The 24,939-nt window shown below is 53.8% G+C and overlaps 2 protein-coding genes across 2 annotated transcripts; one reads left to right on the plus strand and one right to left on the minus strand.

Annotated features, from left to right (window-relative positions):
- Window positions 1-201: 201 nt before the first annotated feature.
- On the minus strand, window positions 202-14,964 carry V2A60_002821 (uncharacterized protein; the record flags this gene model as incomplete). The annotated part of the gene is made up of 4 exons (XM_083254166.1): window positions 202-351; window positions 472-4,352; window positions 4,536-13,948; window positions 14,009-14,964. 4 exons carry the CDS (start codon window positions 14,962-14,964, stop codon window positions 202-204), a joined length of 14,400 nt encoding a protein of 4,799 aa, XP_083110292.1.
- A 4,469-nt stretch (window positions 14,965-19,433) lies between these two features.
- Window positions 19,434-21,206, plus strand: V2A60_002822 (L-lysine 6-monooxygenase (NADPH-requiring)-domain-containing protein; the record flags this gene model as incomplete). Its single annotated transcript, XM_083254167.1, has 3 exons — window positions 19,434-20,431; window positions 20,493-21,060; window positions 21,129-21,206. The coding sequence occupies 3 exons, from the start codon at window positions 19,434-19,436 to the stop codon at window positions 21,204-21,206; spliced, it is 1,644 nt and encodes a 547-aa protein (XP_083110293.1).
- Between the last annotated feature and the right edge of the window lie 3,733 nt (window positions 21,207-24,939).

Below are 24,939 nucleotides of genomic sequence, written 5' to 3' on the forward strand. Positions count from 1 at the left end.
AGATGTATGATGAGTTGAACCAATCTATGTGAAGTAAAAAAAGAAAAGAAAAGAACGAAAAAAGCCTTACGAAAACCATCTAAAAAAAAGTTGATCAAAGGAAAATACTACCCAGAAAGCAAAAAAAAAAAAAAAAAAGAAAAGAAAAAGGAAAAAGAAGGAGACGCCAACGCTATAATGCCCATCATGCTAATGCAACGCTCAATGCTCGCTTTCAATAGATTTCAATATCTGCACAACATCACGCACCAACTCGTCCGCCTCTTGTTCCGTGACGAGGGCCTCTGGGCCAAAGACACCCATGTCGAGCCGGCCACCGTCCCGCACGGCGAATTCGACATCCACAGAGTCCTGTAAAGAAGAACCCAAAATAGTTAGCGGAACCAAAGCTCCCAAGAATGATAAAAAAACCAAGAGGGGGAAATTTTGCAACATCCAATGAAAAGAAAAGCACCAAAAAAAAAAACGTACCGGATAAGCGTCGCAAACTGCATTCTTCACTACCAACTCATTTTGAACATGACGATACAGCGAAAGGACGGAGGCGGCAGCGGCTTCTTCCTCGTCATGCCCGGTAGGTGTTATCGGCACGAGCCGCACAGTGGCGGCGTCCGGCGGTGATGCGTTCCGCTCCCGCTCCCGCTCCCGCTCCGCCTCCGCCGTCGGCGCCGGCAGCGTCAAAAAGTTGACAAACCTGTCCACCTTGACGCCCGTCCACCGGGCCACCTCCCACAAGCCGACCTGCGCGTGGTCGTCGGCAGTCACCTGGCGCATGTCCTCGTGCACGCGCCGCGCCGTCTCCACGACGCTCTCCGCCTTCCGGACCACGACGCGGAGGGGGACCAGGTTGAGCGTGGGCAGGGTGTCGGGGATGCGGTCGTCGGCGCGGTTGGCCAGGTAGACTCCGAGCACGACGCTTCTGCTGCCAGAAGAGGAGGGCTCCGGCTCCGACTCCGACTCCGGCTCCGACTCCGGCTGCTGTTGCTCGCAAGGCGGAATGGACAGCGCGTATGCGGCGAGGACGAGGGACTGGAGGCTGATGCCGTTGGCGGCGGCAACGTCTCCCAGGGCGGCGACGCTGGAAAGGGCGCCCTCCTTGAAGAGTGCTGTTCGGGGCCCGGTCGTGTCCACTTGGCGGATCGCAGGATCGTGCCCGTCGAGATGGCCCGTCCAAAACGCCCTGCGCAGAGCCCAGCTCTCGTCGCTCTGCCTGGCGGTCACCATGCGCGCCCACTGGTGAATGTGCGCGGCGTCGTCATCGTCGTTGTGCTGGTCGTCTTGCCCCTGCAGGTGGCCGAGCAAGGTGTCCATCATGGCTGGCAGGCTGACGCCGTCGTACAGCGCATGGTGAATGCGCAGCCGCAGCGTGGTCTCGGAAGGCTCGAGAGTCCGGCCCACCTCGAGGCGGACAAGGGGCTGCGCGCCGCCGGCGCGGGAGCAGCCCGGCTTGAGAACGACCTGGACAAAGGGCAGGTCGTCCCCTTGCCCGGTGGGAACGAGACATGTGCGAAGCATCGGTAGCTGTTCGACGACCCGGGCCCAGGCATCGTGAACGTCCGCCACGGCTCGGGACCCAGACAATTGGTAGGCAAACTCGGGGTAGAAGATCTTGCCGCTGGTGTTTTGCCACGTGCTCATCATGTACACTTGCATGGGCAGCGCCGGCAGGACGTGCTCGACCTGGTCTCTCGCGATGCCGGCCCCAGCGAGCAGAGCGTCAACGTCGACGCCCGTGGGCGGTGTCCAGGCTCGCCAGTCCAGTTCCGCTGGCGGCGTCTTGGAGTCTTGAGATGCGCCCGCTTGCTCGGCCATGTGCGCGATACTGGTGGAGCGTACCAACTCGGTTGGCCGGAGGAAGATGCCCTTTTGCTTCAGCAGAGTGGACACTTTGATGGCAGTGATGGAGTCGAGGCCCAGATGATATAGCGTGCTAGACGCGTCGATTGCATCTTCCGGGATGTTTGAAACTCGACTGAGGACATCCCTGATTGCCAGAGAGACCGAGTCCCAACCGCAAAAGGCATCTTTGCTGTTTGTTTGCGGACCATCACTGTCATCTTCGGCCAAGATTATAGAAGGGAATCCGCAAATTTGGGCACCTGCATGCGAGAACACGACAACGTCCTCGTCGACGTGACCCAGAATGTGCTGGAGAGCCGAGTCCAGCTCCGCGAGCAAAGTTTGAGAGAACTGCTCGTCCTCGAAATGGCCTTGACAAGCCACTGTCCACTCCAAAACGTCTCCGCCCACCGCTGCTGCTTCTACGCACACCGGGTAGTCCACGCTCGATGATCCCTCAACAGACCGGAACAGCGACTGCGAGTCGCCTCCCGAGGGGTTCCTTTGCAGCAGAAACAGAGAATTGAACAAGTCTTTGCCGGCTACTCTGGCTACTTTCATGGCTTTGCGGAGGGGAAACGTCTGGTAGGACCGCAGCTCGGCAAGGTTGTCCTCCATGTATCGCAAGAAGGAGGAGATTGATCCGTGCAGGATGCAGCGGACGGCGACGGTGTTCATGGTGGGAAACAGGAGGTCCTCGGCGCCTTCAAAGTCGCGTCCCGAAAGGATGGAGCCAAAGACAATGTCGAGCGAGCGTGTCCGGCGTGCGAGGACGACGGCCCAGCAAGCTTGGCAGAGCGATTGGAGGCTGATCTTTTGCTCCCGGCAGAAACGGCTGATGTCGCCGAATCCAATCGTAGAGATGGCCTCCACCCTGGCAGCCTTTTTAGATGAATCCGCATCCGCTTCGGGGACCATGGTTGACCGCGCCGCTTCGAGATAGTTGGCCCAGAAGCCTTCCGCTTCCGACGTGAGACACGCAGAAGACTTGAGCAGGAAAAGGTCTGCCGATGGCCTGGATACTGTCTCGCCCTGGTAAATGGTCCTCAGATCTTGGTGGAGTAGTCCAAGAGACCAGCCGTCGTATAGAGCATGCGAAATGGAGAGCACAAAAAAGGTCGTCTCTCCAAGACTGACACGCACAACACGCGCGAGGTTCCTCTCGGCCGCGTTCTGACGCGCCTCTTCTCTGCTCTGTTCCTGGATAGCCTGCAGCTCATCCATGGCGGTGATTGTCACTTCCGATATGGCGGGAGAGGACTGGTAGACGACCTGCGCATAAACCGCGGGAGCTTGTGGATCTACGATTTCCACGAAGCCAGTTCGCAGGATCGGAGTTGCCTCAAAGAGCCTGGACCACGCAGCCTGGAGCCGAGAGGCGTCGATGCCGGGCTCAACCTGAAGGACTTCGTGGTTGAAATACCACGTAAAATCTGATTCGACCATGCCAGAGACCATGGTGTCCTGGAGCGGCGTTGTGGGGAGAACTTCGTCAATGTTGGCCATGTCAAGCCCCGTCACCTCCACGTAACGGCGGAGCTCCGACTTGATGTTTCGCAAGCCGTTCATCTCGCTTGGTCCATGACCGTTTACCATTTGCATTACCGAGTCCGCCAATGACGCCATCGAGCGTCCCTTCATGATTGCAGATGGGCTAATCACCATATTTTTCTTCTTCAGGCGAGCAGAGAGCTGAACCGCATCGATGCTGTCCAGACCTAGTTCAAGCCAGGTGGTGGAGGGCGCAATGTCAGCCTCCGAAATGCTGGATAGAGCTGTAACCTCTTGTAGTAGAGCTCGGGCATTCGGGCCCCAAGATTCCGCTTCATTGTCGCTGATGTCTTTTGGCGGCTCTACTTTTGATTCATCGAGCCGAGCTGATTCGATCTGAACTGGAACTGATGCATCCGTTCCAATGCTAGTGAGCATGTCTTCGAACACATCCAGGATGTTACTGAGCTCCGATTCATTTGTCAAGTCGCGCTTTGCAACTACAAGGAGCTGTACTGTTTTGTCATGGCGTTTTGTGACCTCCAGGGCCAAGGGGTAGTCGGGATTCAACCCGCCATCCTCAACCTCCCACGGAACGACACCCTGCTGCTCCATCTCCCCCTCGATTTGGTAGGCAAAGAGGCTTTCGAAAAGCGGCTTGCCGTTGGCCGCCCACTTTTGCAGTTGCTGTAGGGGCACGTGCGGATCTTCCAGAACCATGGCGTTGAAGTCTTGGCATCGCTGAAGGAGGGAGCGCCAAGTCGGCACTGAGGAGAGATTGCCAAAGAATGGCAGAGTATTGAAAAGGGGCCCGGCGGTCAATTCCACTCCTGGCAGAGAGATTGACCGTCCCGATATGATGACTCCCGTTGTAGCATTGCCGCGGCTGAGCTTTTGAAGAGTGGAAATCCAGGCAGCGAGCAGCAGAGACTGCATGGTGACGTTGTTGACCGATCGGAGACTTTCAAGCTTTGGCCAACCGAGTACCCGTGTTTGAGATAGCGGGACAACGCTTCTTTCCCCTTGAGAGAGAGTCAGTGAAGAGAGAGACCAGCCTTCGAGATGTTCCATCCATGTCTGTTTCGCGCTTTCGTGGTTCCTTAGGGGTCCATGGATGAGGGCATCCGCAAAAGAGGGGCCGGATGTGACCTCGATACCACGATATAGTTTTGCCAGTTTGTTCATCATCAAATCAAAGCTTATACCGTCGTATAGTCCATGGAATATGTACAGCACAATGATTTTCATGTCCGTGCCGGTGACGAGGGTGGCCTTGATGGGAGCGTGGAGGCGGTCGCTATTTCCATCGATCCATTCGTGCCGCAGAGACTCAACAACCTCTTCAATAACCTCATCCTCAGCGAGGGAACGCTCGTCCCACGGTAGACGCATTCCCCGCAGGGCCACCTGGGCAAACCCGTCAGCAGTATGTAAAAAGGATGTGCGAAGAATCGCTTCCTGCTCGAAAAGGGAGCTGAATGCAGCTTGCACCGATTGGACAGCAGTGTCCGGCTTCAGGTGAAGCTTAAAGGTATTAAAGTATGCGCCTTCGCCGTCTTCAACAGCAGTCTTTGCGAGCATTCCTTGCTGCAACGGAGAGCATGGATAGATGTACTCAATCTCCGACGGCGACACGTTGAGATCTCTGCAGACGCGAGCTCTGTATTTGTGTTCGAAAGCCTGGACTCTTTGTCGGGTTCGCTTAAACTCTGCCGAGGTATCGCGGGATGCATTGGTCGAGAGCGCAGCAGCGAGATCAGCCACAATAGGGTTGCGAAGGATCAGTGCAGGAGAGGCGGCAGGCAGCCCCCTTTCAACTAGAAAAGCAGACAGCGATAGAGCCGTGATTGAATCGATTCCAAAGTCGAAAATGCTAGCGGAATCTTCGACTACGGCGCTGTCTAGGTTGCAGAATTGTGCCAACGATGCTACAAGCTTCTGATAGCTTGGACTGTCCGCGGACAGAGTGCGTTTGACAGTGGCTGAGCCTAATTTAACCAACTCTTCCTGCGTTAGTCCAGAGAAGAGCGTCCTCAGCTGTTTAGCTTCTGCCTTATTGTTTGGCGACAGCGGAATAAATGGGAGCTTCAAGAAGTAGGTCGGGACCATGTATCCCGGCAGCTTGTCCCTGCACATGTTTCTTGCCTCAGTGCTGATGCCGCTGTCGTCTTCGAGGACAGCTAGTGGCGTGCTGCGGTCCTGGGTTTCGACAACGAAAGAGACAAGCACATCCTTTCCGCTAAAGGTGTGCTTTGCGACGAGTGTTGTCACGTCATGCATATTCTTGACAGACCGGATGACATGGTCAATCTCGCCGAGCTCTAGCCGCTGACCGCGCAGCTTTACCTGGTCATCGGCCCGACCAAGGAACTCGAAGCATCCGTCGTGGAGGATGCGAACCAAGTCGCCAGTTCGATATATTCTTTCTCCAAACGCCGTGAGAGTAGGGAACTTTTCGTCTGTCAGCTGTGACCGATTCAGATAACCCTTGCCAACTAGCTTGCCGCTGATGCAGAGCTCCCCGACCGCGCCTCGGAGTACGGGAATCTCCGTATCCTTGTGGAAAACAAATGATCCCACGTTTCTGAATTGCCTGCCGATGTTACTAGGTCGGCCATTCTGCGGCACACGCTGGTAGGTAGTGACACCAATCGTGGCTTCTGTCGGACCATAGGCGTTGTATATGACAGCCTTGGACCCCCACGCATCTAGAATTTCTTGCTTCAACTGTTCTCCGCCGGTAATGAAGACGCCGCGGCAGAGACCAGGGACCGTGTCAGGATGAGTGAGCCTAGCCAAGCTTGGTGTCAAGTCAATATGCGTAATGTCGGTATTGTTGATGAAGCCAATGAGATCATCCAGAATCAAGTCCTTCTTTGCCGCCACGACTGTGATTCCAACAGACCAGCTCCAGTACTGTTCAAGCACTGATACATCGAAATGTAGCGCCGCGAATTGGAGCCATCGCGAGTCATCAGCCCAGTGTCCGCGAAACAGGTCTTGGAAGGCCATCATGCATTGTACCGTGTTCTCGTGGGTGATTTCGCAGCCTTTCGGGGTACCGGTGGTCCCCGAGGTATATAAGCAGTAGCAAGTGCTGCCAGGCGTGAGGATCCCGTTTATCTCGCATGGTGTATCGGGGTAGTCTCCAAGCAGGGCATCGTCAATCACGATGACAGGGCAAGGCACTTCAAAGTCAATGACACTTCCGTCGCCAGTGAGGAGGCAAGGCGCCCCCGAGTCTTGCAAAATGAATTCCTTTCGGGCATTTGGAGCGTTGAAGTCCAAGGCAACAAAGGCAGAACCGGATTTCAAGATGCCCAAAATCGCAAAATACGCTTCAGGGCATTTGTCAAAGTGAACTGCAATGATGCTGCCAGCCTCGGTGTGACTTGACAGCATGTTTGCGACTTTGTTGCCAATGGAATCGAGTTGAGAATATGTCCACTGCTCGCGAATTGGCGCACTGCCCCGGAATCCACTGACATGCTCCAGGGCAATCTTGTTTGGATTTGTCCTTGCCTGAATCTCCACGAATTGGTGCAGAAGCTCAACTGGCGCTTTCATGGTCGGTTCCAGGGGTGGAGAGACGGCAAAAATGTCGGGGTTATACTTGTGCAGGTCATGCTGATGGCCGTCTGGATTCACGAGAAGGTCTTCTAGGGTGGCATCAAATTGGCGCAGTAACATCTTGGCTTGATTTGGGGGCAAAATGTCACTGAAATACGTGATACGCAGCAAGACACTCTCATCACCGGTGGGTTCAACTTCGAGCGACACTGGGAATTCGGCCGCCGCATCGTCTTGCTTCTGAATCCAGGGCCGCTCATCAGTCCCGCCTTCGATTTTCTGGTATGCGACAAGTGTGTCAAAGACTGGGGTTGCCGGGTAGCCCATTTCCTTCTGGATGCGACTCAGAGGCAGGTATTGGTATTTGTGGATTTCGGAGACGGAGCGCATGATCTGATCCAGGAGGTCCTTATTCGATCCAACGTTTTGAGCCACCACCGGCACAGTAGTCAAACAAGGAAGCGGTGTATTGAGCGTAGCTTCGCAGGTCCTACCAGAAAATGTGACACCGAAAACAACTGCCTCTTCCCCAGTGTAGCCCGCGAGAAGCCTAGTCCACGAAGCTAGGATCGCGGTTTGGACAGAGATCTCCAAGCTTTTAGTCATTTGGTGCAGATCTGAACTTGTGAGAGTGGAAGTGACTTCTTCGATCAGTATCTCTCTCTTGCTTTCTCTCAAAGGCGTGAGGAGTGGAAAGTGATTGATCGTTGCCTGCTCCCCTAGTCGATGCCAAAAAGTGCAAGCTTCTTCCTGCTCTCCTGTGCTGCGCTGCAGCACTGCAGAGAGGCCAGCAGAGACATCTTCGACAGAGTGGGCTTCCTGGTCGTTCAACAGTCTCCCAAAATTCGACAAGGGTTCTTGTAGTGAGGTGGCGTCATAGAGAGCGTGATGCATGATCAAGTGAACATGGACCGCATCATCCAGTGTCACAACGGCCAATCTCCACATGGGTAGAGCCAAGTGTGACTGCATTTCCCTCGCTGCACTCTCTTTCCAAGCACGAGGATTGAAATTGGCATTTTCCGCAGTGATAAACAGGTCGCTCTTCACAGTCTTGTACTGAATCATGGCGTAGGCTGAATCGGCATGGCGGACCGAGGTAAACCCAGTTCTTAGCATGGAATGGGCAGCGACGAGCTGTGACCATTGTTGCAGGACCATAGCAGCGGTTAATTTCTGATCCATTTCAAGACCAATCTTATTGAGATAATGCTCTCCGCCAGAGGAACCGAAGGCTGACAGCATAGCAGATTGCATGGGCGTGCAAGGAAGTAGCTGATAGTCGTCCCCATCCAGGCTCAGCCCGGGGCGCAACTTCGCATCAAATGCGGCTAAATCATATGCAATCAACTCATTCTTGGGCCGATAGCCGTTGTCAAATATCCTTGTGGCAATCTTGGAGCAATTTTGGCAATCAATGATATCCGATGCCGAGATGGAGTAACCTTTTTGACGAAGGAGTGCCGCCACCTGAACAGCGTTGATGCTGTCAAGACCAAGCCGGAATAAGCTGGTGAATCTTTCAATGCGTTGGAATGGTGTTTGCGATAGCTCGGACAAAACGGCACGAACATCGAGTTCTTCTGCTGTCCAGTTGGAACTGTCGTCATGTTTTTCGTACTCGTCTCCATCGTCATCGAAGAAGTACGGTTGTTCGAGGTGCAAATTTTCAAGCAAGGACTCGGGAATGCTACGTTTATTCAGAACCGCATGGGGAGATGCAAGAATCTGCGAGAGTATGTGCTTGAAAAGTTCTGCGATTCCTGCAGCCAGGGTAAAGGACACTGCAGACATGTCATAATGTACGTCGAGAACCAGCGTATTGAGATTGGGGCAAGGAGTGACTTCGCAGACTAATGGCAGATCCATGACACCAGCATCTTCTTCCAGTGTCCAAACATTGACGTCCATTTCCTGGAGGGGCTGTTGAACGAGAAGGAGAGTGTCGAATAGCGTTCTTGTCTCAGTCGCGGCAATCTTCTGGACTTGTCGCAAAGGCGTAAACTGATGCTCCAGTATGCTCGTGTTGAGGGCCAGTAAAGCTTTTGCCAGATCAATATTCGATAGCGAATCTGGCATGTCTTGGCGGATAGGCACAGTGTTGAAGCACGGCGCCACCAGGCGCTCGATTCCTTCGAGTCCGATTGTGCGACCACTTACGACGTTGCCAAAGCAAATGTCACTCTTCTGGCCCAGAATTGCCAGCAGTCTCGCCATCGTGGCCTGGCATAGAGAGAGAAGTGAGATACCAAGCGACTTGATCTGGTGCTGGGCCATGTGAAGGGATCTCTCAATGGTAAGCGTGTGTGTAACTTGCTGAACCGCTTTACCGCGGGGCTTGCGAAATAGCAGCGAGGGCTGGAAGTTGGACAACTGATGCTTCCAGAATGCCTGGTTAGTATCGGGCAGCTTCAAAATTTCGCTCATGAATGGAACTTGAGAAACAGGCGGTCTTAGTTGCTCGCCGCGAGCAAGAGCTTCAACCTCGCGCCAGAGACACCCCATCGCAACACCGTCGTAAAGTGCATGGTGGCAAATGAAGGACAGAAATCTCGTCTCCCCGTAGTGTATCAAAGCCAGTGACAGAGGCGGCGTGTTTGTGTCCAGCGGCTCTGGCACCAGGGCAAGATGATCCCGAATGGCGTCCTCGAGGGATGGTTGCGTTACAGTAAACTCGCGCCATGGCAACTCCCATTTCGCGAGCGACACTTGCGCGATGGGGTAATCTGGGCTGTTGGTAGAAACGAAGCACGTGCGTAGAATACTGTGACGCTCACACATGTGCTGCCAGTAGCCTCTCATTTTGGTGGGATCAACTCCGAGACGCAAGAGAGACTTGTTGTAATAACTTGTCTTGCCGCGAGACACCATGGCCTCTTGGAGTGGAGAGCATGGCAGAATGTCAACAACTTCCTTGCCTTCCATTGCAAGAGCAGTAGTGACAGATTGCCGGAATTTCTCGTCGAAATACTCATTTGTGATAGCAGCAATGGCATCTTTCTTGTGGCTGGGGTGCAGCCTTCGGGCAAGCTGGGCGACTGTCGGGTGCTGCAAAACAGTCGAGATAGATATAGTGGTTCCAAACTCTCTCGTCAGGCTTTTGGAAACTTGGATAGCTGATAGTGAGTCCAGTCCTAGGATAGCCAGCGGCGTCCATCTGCCAACATCATGGCGCGATACTTTGAGGGAGGCGGCCATGAGCGAGGCAACAGCTTGCTCCGTCTCGTTCCAATCTTCATCATCCTCTTTGGCAGAAGCATGGGCCACTGTTTTGAGAAAATCGTTTGACAGTTGCCCAAACGCTGCATTGATCGCTCTCTTGTCAACCTTGCCGCTAGGGGTGAGAGGAATGCGCGAAACGGGAATCAGATAGGACGGCACCATGTATGAAAGCAGATTCGTATGCAACTCCGCAAACACTTGATCTTGCACGGCCGTGTCTGCGTCCAATACGCGGAACTCTTCTGCAGCCTTGTCTCGGACATAAAATGTCACCAGCCATTCGCCCATTGAATCCTTCTGCTTCAGGACAAGCGTAACAGCTGCTGTGGCAGAGGAGACCCTCGATACGATGCCATTGATCTCTGCAGCTTCGATGCGCTGGCCACGCAATTTCACCTGATCATCAATGCGACCCAGGATTACCAAAGATCCATCCGGGAGCATACGGCCAAAGTCTCCTGAGCGGTAGAGTCTGCCGTAAGACGGGTGCTGGATGAACTTTTCTGCAGTCAAGCGCGTCATATTGAGATAGCCAGTCGCAACTTGATCGCCACCAAAGCAAAATTCGCCGGCCCAGCCAACAGGGAGAGTGGCTAAGCCCTTTGGCTCGACAACGGCGACAGAGGTGTTGTCAAATACCAACCCGAGATGTTCAATATAGTCACCCGGCGACATCTTCTTGACGGAGCAGATATTGGTTGTTTCTGACGGGCCATAACCCTGCCATAAAAGCCTATTCCATCGCTCATTGACAGCATTGGTCATGGGCTCACCGGCCGTCACGAGAAACTCGACGCTGGGAACATTAATCGGATCAAGAAGTGAGGCTATGGTTGGTGTTAAGCTTAGATGCGTAATCTTAAACTTTCGAATGGCTTCCTCAATATCCGCGAATAGTACGTCATTCGTCGCAGCACACAGGCACATGCCCTTGTGCCATGCAAAAAATATCTCAAAGACGGAGACATCAAAGGCTTGTGAGCAGGCTTGCAGAAAGTTCGAAGGCCCCTTGACGGCCTGTGGGTACTCCACTCCAAGGTAAGTGACGTTGCTCGCAATGTTCTTGTGACTGACATTGACACCCTTGGGTGTTCCCGTTGTTCCGGACGTATAGATGACATAGGCCGTGTTGCTGCTGTCAATGTCGATGGACGGGTTATTAACAGGATAGTCTTGCATCGTATCATCATCAATAATCAATATCCGAACAGCCGGTGAAATCGGGATATCTCTTAGGGAGTCCTGGTTGGTAATGCAAAGACGGGATTCTGACTGTTTGAAAATCTCCAGTATTCTCGCATTCGGCGTGGAGGGTAGCAGCGGTAGGTAGCCGCACCCTGCTTTTACAATACCCAGGATGGCGGAATAAAGGCGAATGGATTTTTGCATGATGATGGGTATGACCTCGCCAGGCCGGACATCTTGAGCCAAGAGGAAGTGGGCAATACGATTGGCATTACCATTGAGGTCATGGTATGTAATAGACGCTGTCTCAAAAAAAGCAGCCGATATTTGAGTGGCGAAAGAAATTGCCACACGATCGCCGTAAAGAGCTGCCGCTTCTTCGACGACGCCAGCTAGGTTGTCTGTCTGTGAGCTTCGGTCCATCTTCTCCAGCTGCATATTATACGCCGAAAGATCGGTCTCCAAGGAGCGCATCGACTCTAATGGCGAATGCGGATTCTCGATGATGGCTGAGGATATCTTCGCAACCTGGCACAGTATCTTGTCAACCACATCAGACGAAAAATAGTCATTGTGGAAAGTTGCCTGGAAGATGACGGCACCTGGCGCGGGCTGCACCTCAAGAACCAGCTTCGTTTCTAGGCTGTCCATGTGCGCAGTCTCCGTGACGACGGTGCCCATCTGCTTTCGATGCTCGAGAGACTCTTGGTACACAAACAATACATCGTACAATTGCTCTGCCCCATACATGTTGATGATTTTCTTGACGGCAAGTTGCGACAGCGTCGAATGCTCCATCATGTGCCGGTTGCTCGACGATATGCTGTTGACGAGATCCTCGACGGTAGCCATGCGCTCCATGTTCACACGGAGGGGCAAGGAGCTGATGCAAGGTCCCATGATGTTTTCGACGCCTTTTACCGGAATCGTGCGCCCAGAAGTTACAGAGCCTATTACGACGTCCTGCAACCCAAGGATGCCGCCCCAGACCAGCGCGAGGGCGGCTTGAAATGGTACCTGTGCGCTCCCAGTGTACGACTGGCTGGGCAGACTCGGGAGAGCGTGTTTGTAGGTTATTGACTGAAGTTTTCCAGACGGTACTGTCCGAGGAATGAGCCGGGGAAAGGGGGGCTTATTCCACCCAAAGAGATAGTCAGCCCAAAATACTCTGGCTCTGTCGTCGAACTGTTCGCGCTCCTGCGATTGAAAGAAGGCGAGTACGTCTCGAAACTGGTTCCGAGGCGGCAGTTCTTGGTTGCTAATTGCTTTTGCAAGATCAGACTTGAACAAGTCGAGAGACCACCCATCGTAAATTGCGTGGTGTAGGTGTAGGTATATTCTGTACAAGCTGTCCTCGGCAACTCTTTCAACGTGAATCTTTAATGGACTTAGTAAGTTTGAGCTGGCCCTGTCTGGTATTGTCAGACATCTTTCGTGATCACGAGCTACCGTGATGCTGTCGGCGCGTAATGCATCAAATATTACGGATCGAAAAGTAGACTCGTGTTGCACGAATCCGGTTCGAAGAATCTCACTTTGCTGAACAATGCCGTGGATGGCCTGGCATACTTCCTCGGCGGTCGCTTTCGTGGACAGCTGGAGCTCGACCGTATTCCAGTACGCCTCTGCGTTGCGCATCGTCTCGGAGAGCATAGCAATTTGCAGATTCGAGCAGGGCGTAACGTCCTCAACCTGGCGATGGGATAGCTCGAGCTCAAGCTCTGCAGACTTGATGTCGGCCAATTTTCCAATGCAGCTGACAGAGGCTCGGAATCTGTTCACTTCTTCTTCTTCTTGACCCTCAGTTTCTACTAATGCGGAAACGAGGTGGCCAAGGCTCTTCATCTTGAGTAGAGACACTGCTTGGATGCTGTAGCCTGCCTGTCGCAAGCTGGAAGATAGCCCAATCGCTGTAAGAGAGTCCAGCCCAGCTCGACCAAGATCGGTTTCGAGACTCGACTGCGAGCCAAAATACTCTTCCAGCACCTTCAGTAGTCTAGGCTCTATAGAAGCCTGAATGCCGCCAGGCGCGCGAGTTTCAGTTTTTGACTGCTCAAACTGTCGTTCTAGCTCTTTTGCATTGACCTTGCCGCTGGGCAATCGTGGCAGCTCTTCCAAGAGCACCACCTCGCCGGGTATCATGAATTGCGGCAACCATTGATTGCAGCTTGCCAAAACATCCTCTTCCAACACGCAGCCGTCAACGGCACAGAAGAGCACCAGAATCCCACCAATTACCCTCGCAGTGGCTCCGTGACACCCGCTCGTTTTCAGGGCGGCGTGCTCAATCTCGCCCAGCTCGATACGCTGGCCACGCAGCTTGACCTGCCCGGCCGATATGCGCCCCAAGCATTCAATGGTACCATCTTCATTGAGTCTGGCTTTGTCACCGGTGCGATACACACGCCCGTACGGTGAGCTGATGAAGGCATTATTTGTTTTTACTTTGTCATTGAGGTATCCGGTTGCAAGCTGGTGCCCGCCAACCGCAAGCTCGCCGACTTGGCCAATGGGGAGTATTTGGAAGTTGGTTGAATCAGAGTCATCCGAGGCTGGCTTGATGACGAAACAGGATACAGTTTCTAGGGGCGTACCGATATTCCCGGTAGAGGAATCTGATTGAAATGATCCTTGTAATGTGCTGTTGAGGTTCCTATTAGCATGTCTGCGAACCGCCCTTCTCAGATCGTTGCACGCTTACCAGTGGATAGTTGCTTCAGTTGGTCCGTACATTGCCCACAGGATGCTCTTTTTGTCGGCGCTGCCACCAAACTCTTGCACCACCAACGGGTTCAGCATCTCACCAATTGTGAGCAGAAGCTCCAGTCGTGGCGCATTCTCCCTCTTCCGTAGCAGGCTCGCTGCCACAGTCGGCGTGAGCTCGCACGCATCCACGTCCATCCGCCGCAGCACCGCCGGCAGGTCGTCCAGTGTTTCTTGCCGGCGGGCGCTGGCGAGCGTCGCGCCGCGAAAGAGCGGGAAGAAGATTTCAAAGACGGACACGTCAAAAGTGGGCGCGGCGAACTGAAAGAACCGCGAAAAGTGCGGGATGTGCGCGTCGTGCGCGAGAAGGGCCTGGGTGGCCGCGTCGTGGGATATCGTGACACCTTTCGGTGTGCCCGTCGAACCCGACGTGTACATTACGTAGGCGTAGCTCTCCGGCGTGGGCTGCCGTGTGGTTGCCTGATGCCGCGGACCAACAGCCTCATAGCTGTCGGAGGCGTGAAGGACGGTGACACTTGCGCCACGGGGTATCCTTGGCGCGAGCTCTGGACTAGTAACAACGACCTTGGCACCGACATCTTTCAATATAAATTGAACTCTTTCTGCGGGAGCGTCTAAGTTTAGGGGACAGAATGCACCGCCGGCTTTGAGAATAGCTAGCAGCGTGATATACAGATCTGGAGACTGCTGTAGAAGAACGGGCACGATCAGCTGGCCCCGGACAGAGCCGGACGCCAATGCAATTTGCGATGCGAGCGCATCAGAGGCTTCATGAAGTGATCGGTAGGAGAACTTGGTGATGTCTCCTTGGCAGAGGTGCTCCAGCGCAACGTCCTCGCAGGCAGGCCGCACGAGGCCGTGCAGTAAGGCTGCTGGTCCGGACGCCCTAGGGGGAGACGGGTTGAGGACGGACAGTCCCTGCGTGCTGTCCATGGCTGCGGGCAGGCTATTTTCGTCTGGTGTGGTGACTTGGTGATCAACAAAGTGCTGGCTGGACATGCGCAAGCTCAAACGCCTGAACTGTCTGTTTAAGAGCAGCTGGTTTTCATGTGGAGTCTGGCAGAGAAGTAGTTCGTGCCGGGAGGTGACTTGTCACAACTTGTCACAACCCGCAGCCGGCGCAAATGCCTGGAATAGGGACCGCGGAAAACGTGTAATTCATTCAACAGCCACGTCGGACACTTGTCTTGCTCTTTTCACGTATTTGTCCGTTCCTGGTCTCCTTTACGACGAGAGGCATAAGCAAACTAAACCATGTCATTATCAGCCGTACAGATCATACGGGCTCATTCGGCACATCTAACCCTTGCTTCTACACCCACCACCCTAGTCGAAGAAGCTCGGATCGCAGGGGATGGATGGGTGGATGCCGGGCGGGCAATCGGGGAGGGTGACGGACTTGCAAGAGGAGATTGAAATAATGATTGAACCAATGAGAAGAGTTGTAAAACAAATATTATTGCGTGATCACAAATGCAGAGCAAGCTGTTCGACAGCTTCCAGGTTGCAGCTTCAGTGGACCCCTGCAGGGAGAGGCTGGCCTGTCAGAGAGGAGGAATTATTCAGCACCACGTCTTGATTCGCGACGGCGTGTCCCGAAGGTGAATCACTTGACGGAAAGGGCTGCGGCAAGGGAAGTCATATGCGACGCCGGGCCGTTGGGAAGGGGGAATGGAGGGGGGAGGGGGGGGGGACTCGCTTGCATGCCAATAGCTTCCTGCGGTTAAAATGAGGATCTCGGATTTGAATGGGAAAATGCAGGAAATGCGGAGACGAGGACGGACGATGATGACAGTGAACTGACGAGCGCAAGGGCGGTGGCACCAAAAGGCAAGCGTCTCGCGTGGAGCTTCTAAGTTTGGTCGATGGCTCGCTCATTCACAAGCGTGGCTGGGCATGGATCCGCCACATTGATGGTGTGTCTGAGATGCAGATCGAGGATTTGATGGCGGCGGCGGCGAGGCAAAGTGACGGCGGGCTGAAGGTGATCGGTCCCCGTGTCATTTCCCGCCCTCGTTTCTGGTTGTGTAGGATGTGTGAGAGAGAGAGTGTGTGTGTGTGTGTGGTGTGCAGGCGAGAGAGACAGAGAGTGAGTGAGAGAAAGAGTACTCCGTACTAGGACGGACAATCAGCCAGGGCTTGGCTTTCGGGCTCGCTGGCAAGTCGATGCGACAGCCAGCCGCCTGCGTAATGGAATCAAGCCTTCTCTCCCGCTTCCCGCAGGTACACCACACCCCGAGCATGACTAGACAGACAACGCGCGGAGAGAGTAGAGAGAGACACACACGCACTCACTCACACCACACAAGCCACCCACATCAGCAGGGTCCTTGTGTCCATGACGAGGCGATTGCGCGCGCGGCGCAGGCCAGCCTAACCAGAGGGGTACCCATGCCGTTGCATGCTGATGGTTAGTTAGTTATTAGTTGATGCGTGGACGGCGGCGCCATTCGTGCAGCTTTTTGATGCGGAGCTATCGGAGGAGCCAGCCTAAACGGTTCTGGCGACAACCATCATGACAACAAGCTTTCTCTCTTTCTTGTCTGTGTCCTTCTCGCTCCCATCAACTGGCCTCGCTCTCTCTCCGGCCCGTGGGCACATCCAAGGGTATGCTGATTACTCGGCCCAGGGTTCTGTGGGAACTAAGTAACATAAGCACGCTTTCTCTTGCTCTCTTTTTTTTTTCTTCTTTTTTTCTATTGGCGTCCCTTTCTGCACAGACACACAGAAGCATTGCTTGGCTACAGGGATTTTTGCCCATTTTGACCAGTTATAACGCCATCACCAGTCCCATTCGGAAGAGAGGCTGAACAAAACTTGAAAACATAAAAAAAAACGCCCCCTCCTCTTACTGATGCCTCTTTGTTGGGGGAGAAAAGTTGGCAAAAAAAAAGCAGCAGACCAAGTTTCGCGGACTGGCAGCCTTGAACGATGACGGCACGGCTTTTTTTTTTTTCTTCTTTTTTTTTCTTTTTTCTTTTTTTAGCGAACAGCAATATCCCCGAAACCCAAAGCAGCCAATCTGCAAGCGCAACGCGCCGTCGTTGAAACAGCAGAAGACGGCAAAGGAGGGGGGTGTGGTGGTGGTGTGGTGGTGTAGTGGTGTGGCATCCATAGAGGCTACTTTTTAGAAACTAAACTAATATAATCACCCCAAAGTTTTTTTTTTTAACGAGCCAATGCAAGACAAAAGGTTCCACCGCCCCGGCCAGCGGATTTACGTAGCTTCTCTTGTGGACGACCTCATTATTGTTAGTTAGTCTCTGCACAGTGTGCCCCATCGCCGACAGGCACGCGGTGCAGCGCGGCTCCAATAAATCCCTCCGTCTCTCTCTGTTTCTCTGTCCGTGTCTCTCGGTCTCTTTGTCTCTCTGTCTCTCACTTACTTGCTCTGTTACCCCCCCCGGCACCGTCTCTCTCCAGGTTTGCCGGTAACAAGGTTTTCCCACCAGTCGTGCAGCTTCTACTGCTCTTCTAGCTTGACAGGCTCGACTAGTGCATATCATCTTGTCCAAATGACCTTTGATTTATTCATATATTTTCCTCCTTGGCTCCGAGGAGCGACAATTAAGGTGCGTGTGGGCCATCCGTCACACATATAGCCGGCAATTGAACAGCTGTCGTGTTTTTTTGTCGGGGTGGATGTGCATTAAAAGTCTCGGGTACTGTGGAGTTACTCAGTATAAGAGGAAAAAAAGAGGCATGGCGGCTTCCCAGAGCAGATCCTCGAGGCTACCGAGAAAAGGTGAGGAAAAATTTTCACGACGAGGCGGACAAGTGAGAGAGAGGCAAAGGGGGGGCATACAAGAAACAAGCGAGCCAATTGGTGGTGAGTGGGTGAGTTACCAGGTTCTGGATCTTATCAGATCCTTTTTTGTTATCTGATCATCAGATAAAAATTCGCTCACCCCCCACATGGCGCTCTCAGAAAAACGACAATATAAGTGTTTCGCGCCCCTCCCGCCAGAATGACAGGCCCTGGTTCTTTGGCTCCAGTCTTCAAATTAGCTTTTTATTCAGTTTTTTTGGGGTTTTTTTCTGGTGCGGCTGAACCCCAATCGGGATGTGGTGGGTGACAAAAGAGAGAGAGAGAGCGACAGAGAGAGAGAGAGAGAGACGGAGGGAGCGACAGAGAGGGAGTGTGCGTGTGCGTGCGTCAGAGGCTCAGAGCCTATATGCGGAACATGGGTAATGCAGGGCTCTACCTTCTTGCTTCAGGTTCCTGAAAAGGCGCTCCAGCCGGCGGGGAGGGACAAGAACGGGGGCGGCGGCGGCGGCGGCGGCGGCGGTATCACTCAGATCCCAAAACAAGCCAGCCGAAGCGCTGCTTGGGATCCCGCCCCCCCGTCATGACCCTGTCCTCCCTCTTCGAGCAGCTGAACGGGCCAGGCAATGCTGCCAAGCTGCGCATGTGGATGTTACACTGCATTCGAGCATCACAAGGATCCGCTGGCTTGCTTGCCTGGGTTTGGGCCTTGAAGTGCGTGTGCTTGCATGCTGCTCCTTGTCTCTGATGATGACACGCCCGTTCTCCGAGCTCTTGCGGAGCGGTGGACTATGTCCGAAGGCCACGGCCAAAGAGGAGTCTCGCGGCTCCATTGAACAACCTTGACAGCCTGCGTCTATTAGTAGCAGAGGGAATGGAAGGGAGGGGGGACCGTTCCGTAAAAGTCAGCCTGATGAAACCATCGCCCCGGCTGCTGTAGACTGACTGGATGACTGGCTCAATGCCACCCTATCTGGCAAACTCTAGGCGGAGATTTTGGCCCATGGTCGTCGTGTTTAAACGTGGCCGCGTGGGGTTGCTGAATGCCGAGCAACGGGTCCGGCGCTACACCTTGTCTAAATTTTGCCTCTCACCGGCACTCTTCATTTTCCCCTTCCCTGTGTAGATTAGTAGTGCCAGGTAGTGCCAGGAGACGCAAGAATAGCTACAAAGCCCCAAAAACTAGAGTCAGCTCCATCCGCAGCTCCATGGACCACCCCAGTTACGGCTGAAATCGGCAGACGCTGCTGGAAGCATGGCATGTTCTTGCGCCCATCCTGTCCGGCCCCCGACCGGCATTCCCATTGCCAGCCGGTGTGGCGTCTGTCCAAGAGATCCGTCAAATATATATGTAGAGCGTTGCCCCTCCATGCAGGCCTACCTGGACCCCTTCCCACATCTCTCCCACCTTATATATCCCAACCTCTTGCCACGACTCAATCGTGCGTGCCTCGGTACCTGACCTCTTTCTACCAGGCCTCTTTGTTATTTCCATTTTCTCTTGTAAGGCTTGTTGACAACTTGCACTGTTACTGGTGTCTCACTGACCTTGCCAAGAGATTCTTTGCCCTTTTTTTTTAACAACCTTCTTTTTTCCCCACCGGCAATTGTCATCGTCCAGATCTGAGAGCCCACCATGTCTCCTCATCGAGAAACCAGCGGAGATGAGAGCACCGCGGCTACCGTGCACCAGAACGGCACTAACGGCACTGCTGCTCCTGAGCTTGTAGCGGTCCCTACCAACGGCACAGCTCCTACCAACGGCGCGGTCCCTACCAATGGTGCGGCCACGGCACCCGAGTCTCTTGCCGTCAAGAATGGCGTCGATTCACGCGTCAAGCCTATTCAGCGTTCCTCTCATCTCGTTGCCACCGATCTCGATGCCGAATATGACCTCGTCTGCGTCGGTTTCGGCCCCGCCAGTCTCTCCGTCGCCATTGCTCTCCACGACTCTCTGGCCGCTGGCAAGAAGCTCCGTCCCGACGGTTCGGCTCCCAAAGTCCTCTTCTTGGAGAAGCAGACTCGTTTCGCGTGGCACGCCGGTATGCTTCTTCCCGGCGCCAAGATGCAGATTTCCTTTGTCAAGGACCTAGCGACCCTCCGTGATCCTCGATCGCACTTCACATTCCTCAACTACCTCCACCAACACGACCGCTTGGTTGACTTTACCAACCTCGGTACATTCCTCCCAGCTCGCATCGAATACGAAGACTACATGAGATGGTGCTCGAGTCATTTCGAGCATCTCGTTCAGTACGACCATGAGGTGGTGTCGGTGACGCCGGCAGTTAAAAAGGCCGACACTGTCAAGCTTTTCACTGTTGAGGCCCGAGACAACGCCAGCGGGCAGATGCAGACTTTTAGAGGGCGCAACGTTCTGCTCGCCACGGGCGGCAAGCCCAGCTTCCCCAAGAGCTTCCCTATCAAGCACCCTCGTATCCTGCACTCCTCGCAGTATGCCTACATGGTGCCCAAGATTCTTTCTGACAAGAATGCCGCCTACAAGGTGGTCGTGGTCGGCGCCGGACAGAGTGCCGCCGAGATCTTCCACAACATACAGAACCTATACCCCAACTCGAGCACCCAGCTCGTGATGCGCCAGGAATTCCTAAAGCCCAGCGATGACTCGCCCTTGTAAGTACCTTTCTGGCCACGACTCAAAGCAGTGGCGTTGTTGTTACTCACACCTGTCTAGCGTAAATTCCATCTTCAACCCCGAGTACATTGACTCGCTGTTCCCCAAATCCGCCAAGGACAGGAGTGAGTTTCTTGTCGATGCTCGCGCCACAAACTACGGCGTCGTACGTCTGGAGCTTATTGAGGAGTTGTTTGAGCGCATGTACTCTCAGAAGCGTACGCTCGGCCCCGATGAGCGCAGCTGGCCCCATAGAATCATGGGCTGCCGCCAGATCAGCAACATCGAGTCCAACGGAGAGCGCCTGGAGGTCAAGATCCACGGGCTTTCAGATGGTGTGGTCAACTCTGCCGACGAGGAGATCCTGTCTGCAGACCTCATCATTGCGGCCACTGGCTATCAGCGCAACGCGCACATTGATATGCTCAAGAGCACTTGGGACATGCTGCCCAAGGCTGTCCCTGGAACTGCCATGTTCAACAAGGGCGTCACGGGATGGAACGTCGACACGGAGCAGGGCGAGCGCAAGATCGCCGTCGGCCGTGATTATCGCGTCCAGTACAAGCCTGGGACAGTGGCCGCCGACGCCGGCATTTGGCTGCAGGGATGCTGCGAGGGAACCCACGGAGTAAGTCAAGAACAAGAGCACTTTTTTTTCGGATAGGTAACAACAGAATGCTAATCGAGGTGATGCAGCTGAGCGATACTCTCTTGTCGGTTCTTGCTACGAGATCGGGCGAAATTGTCGAGTCCATTTTCGGCTCCAAACAGTAAGAGTGAAATTTGTCAGGCGCTTCGAGCAAAGCAGTACAAAGTATAGACTGCTGGTTGCATGAAGCAGCTAGTTTGGAAAAAGTAATTTGTTCATATTCTTAGCGAAGATGCGCGCGAATGAGCCGCATCGGATATTCTTTTGCTTTGGGATTCAATGTTTCTGTCAGCTTACCCCTATTTTACGCTACGAAGGTCATAGAAAGGATATACGCATATGATGTTTAGAGTCGATGTACATGGCGAGAAAGTGTGAAACAATCGGAAGCCAAGGTTTGAAGCCTCGATTGTCTTGCGTGATGGTGATCTGTGGAGCCGGCGGCGCTGGGGCATGGCCAGCAAGGACGTGTAGGGAAAAAATGTGAAACTGGCAAGACATTTTGTCAATTTAATGGTGGTTCAACTTGATCACTCAGAGCGACATGTCGTGTAAAATCCGAAGCAAACTCGGGCTTGAATTCTGGTGAACTTTGCAAACTCGGTCGGGCTCGGTGGCCGGGCTCAGTGGTAGGTTCTGATCCGCCCGCCATGTCTGATTGGTGGCAGTGACGAAAAAAAAAACGCTGATTCTCCGCCTGCATGTCTCTCGGGTTTGGTGGTTGACGCAAAAGAACCATGCAAGATCGACATGTCTCATGTGGCCTTGAGCTTAAGCAGCTGCTGTTTCTGGCAAGGGTCCGGTGGCATTGGAGTGGGCAAAGCTGAGGTGGAGCCCGCCTCGGAGGGGCGAGAGAGAGGCAACAGTGGGAGCCAAGTTGGCCCAGGTCCGTTTCTCGGACATGCAAAACCGGGCAAGCGTGCAGAGCATGCTCCATAGCGGTGGCCATGAACGGGTGGGATTGGAAGGCGCCCGTCACCGGCCGGCCCTCAAACAACCAAGGGCAGGCATGCAGGGAATACGGTGTAAGAAGCCCGCAATAAAAGAGAGCCGAGAACAATGTAGAGATTGTGGCTGTGCAGCAAGCCGGCGGCGGAAATGGGGCGGACGTTGGAAAGGTGTGAGCCATGTTTCTTGCGGAGGGTATCTTTTCAGTCGCTGATTAACCTTGATTTTTGAAGGCCAGCCCGGGGCAACGGCGTCGTCTAACATTTTCAGGAGGGGTGAGTAATTTTCGAGTCGAGTGAGGGTGTCGTGTTCGTAGCAAAGTCGAAAAGGTCGTGGGCCGCGTGGCTCCGGGGAGGGCAACGCCTTGTAGGGCGAGCCCAGTCATCTCAGGCCGGCAATCAAGGATCAAGATTAGTTCGTGGGGACGGGTAAAGGGCCTGATTCGGCGGCATGATTCGATATCGATGGAAAGTAGGGGATGATACTGGCCAAGAGAGATTGGAGATTGGCAAAAGACGTGTACGGGTGCGTAGGCAATGTCGTAGCCCTGTGACGCGGCGTGGGTAGAAACGACGCGGCGAGAGCATCAAGAAGGCTTGGCCCGTTTGGCTCGGTGGGTGCGTCTGCGTCTGCAGCCAGTAGCCAGCCAGCCAGCTTACCAGCCAACCAGCCGGCTACAGGGCTGTCACGGCACATTGGGCTGGTTTTGGCTGGATTTGGGTGAGTCACGCCAACGCTAGGAGGTGGAAGAATGGACTGGTCAGTTTGCAGCGATGGATTCGATTGGTGAGTTGCAGCTAATAAGAGCGGCGAGAGGGTGGTTATGTGGAGGTCTGGAGGAGGGCGGAGAGATGGATGTGGATGTGGCAGACAATTTGATTAGTCAGCGATGTGGTGTGACCGTTTGATGGAGTGACAGATGATGGCGGCTCGTCTGGTCAGGTACGGATTACCAGTAGGTGGGATGCATTTGATACCCCTGTTGAGGAAGCGATTGGTCGCCTCTTTCTAGCTGGCCAATTTCATCAATTCTCCAATAGTTGTCTACCAGGTATGTGCTGGAGCCCCCGCCGAACCGAACGGAAGGCGGGGGGACGGGGACAGGTCGTGGCTTGGAGCGAGGCTTTGTGGCACGAGTCGGGAGGTTACGATTTAAAAGCCACAGCAAGGGAAAAGAAGAGGAAGAAGAAGAGAGTTTAGGCATGGAAATCTTTGTTGATAATGAATATCAATGGATAGAAAGTGTTGGGTATATTGAGTATTCGAGGTAATACGAATGACTTAGACATGTCTGTCAGTACAGAGCTGCAAGTGACACCAAGGTCCGATGTTGTGGTGCCTCGGTAAGTACAGGTGTCCTCGTAATTACAGGGTACCTAGATTACTTGAAATAGCTACGAAAGGGAAGCCGCTCACTTGGAGTCAGACGCTACGCCACAACAAGACCATGATAACAAGGGCGCAGAAAGTGGTTTGAAGAACAAAAAGCAAAGTATGCGTTTAATGAAGAAATAAACAACAGGCTTGCGCCAGCGCTACCTCTGACAATCAAGCCCAGGCTTTCGAGGGCGGCCTTCAGCCAGCCAGTACTAGGGCAGCAGCAACGCCTCGTGTCCCCACTGGCTCCCTGAAAAGGTGGGGGAACGGAGAAGGCTGACCTGAGAGCTGTAGCCTGGAGAACGGCGCGCCTATATGGAGGCCGGGGCACAGTGCTGGAGCACGGGAAAATGCAGGAGAAAAGAAGAAGAGAAAAAGAAGAGAAAATCAAAATCAAAATCAAAGTCTTCAGCCTGTTTTTCAAACCCATTGTTTTGCAGCTTGTTGTTGCCTCTGAGAGAAACTCTGCCAGTTTGTTCATCTTGTGCAGCGTGTTGGCCAAAGTCACCCGCTAAAGTGCCGACTGCCTGCCTGCCCCGAGCACAAGTACAGGTACCTAGGTACCTCTCCAAAACCGCGCTTCGTGTTTGTCCTACAGGTACCTATAACCATCTCAGCATCTTTTACACGGCTGGAGCTTATAAATCTGCAATCCGGCAATCAATCAACCAGGTCCATTCCATCAGCGACAATTGGTCCTACAGTCTTGCCATCTGTCCGCATCCATGTCCCTTGACTACCAGTAGTTATAACTTGTCCATATCAAAAAACTAAAACCCCCAGCTAATCAAAACCCACTTGCACATGGCGTATAGATAATAGCACTTGGTACCCCAACCAATGCCCCCCCCCCCCGTCCCCTCAATATTCCATGGCCGACCCCGGGCCCTTTTGTACCCTGTCTCTTTTTAGCCTGTCTCTCCATTTGCTACCTCGTACAGTTACCTTTTTGCCTCTGTGTCGACACTCTCTTTCTCGACCTCGCTCTCTCTCCCCCAAAATACTCCCCGTTCTCTTCTCCGCAATACCATCCTGTCTGCAAACCCCAACTATTGGTGCATCTATCTGAAGAGCCTCGCAGCCGCTTCCTTGTCCGCCGTCCCTCTTCTCCTTGTCCTCCTCTCCCTCCTCCTCTTGCTTTCCTCCTTTCCTCCTCCTCCTGCTCCTCCTGCTCCTCCACTCCCTCATCAGATAACTCCCCTGTCTCAGCCCAAGTCTGCTTGTCCTTTACAACGTACCAACGTAACTGCGGATTACTTATCGAGTAATCTGTAGTCACCATCTTAGTACCTGCTGGGTAAGTAGGGGAGCCAAGCCGACGTTGCCGTCTCCACCAAACCCCCGTCCGTTCTTCTTCTTCCCCAACCCCAAAAAAAGCTGCCTCCCGCATTTACTCTTGTCATTGTCAACGTCAACCTGCCACGCCCGCGATTCGCAATCCTCTTGCGAATCCCTTCCGCCCCTTGCAGATACACCAGCCCTATCACAGCGACCCGGCCCTCCTTGACGCGACGCTGCTCCTCCACTCTCCCT

Source organism: Cordyceps javanica, chromosome 2, assembly GCF_051103115.1.
Source record: "Cordyceps javanica chromosome 2, complete sequence".
NCBI classification, from domain to species: Eukaryota; Fungi; Ascomycota; class Sordariomycetes; order Hypocreales; family Cordycipitaceae; genus Cordyceps; species Cordyceps javanica.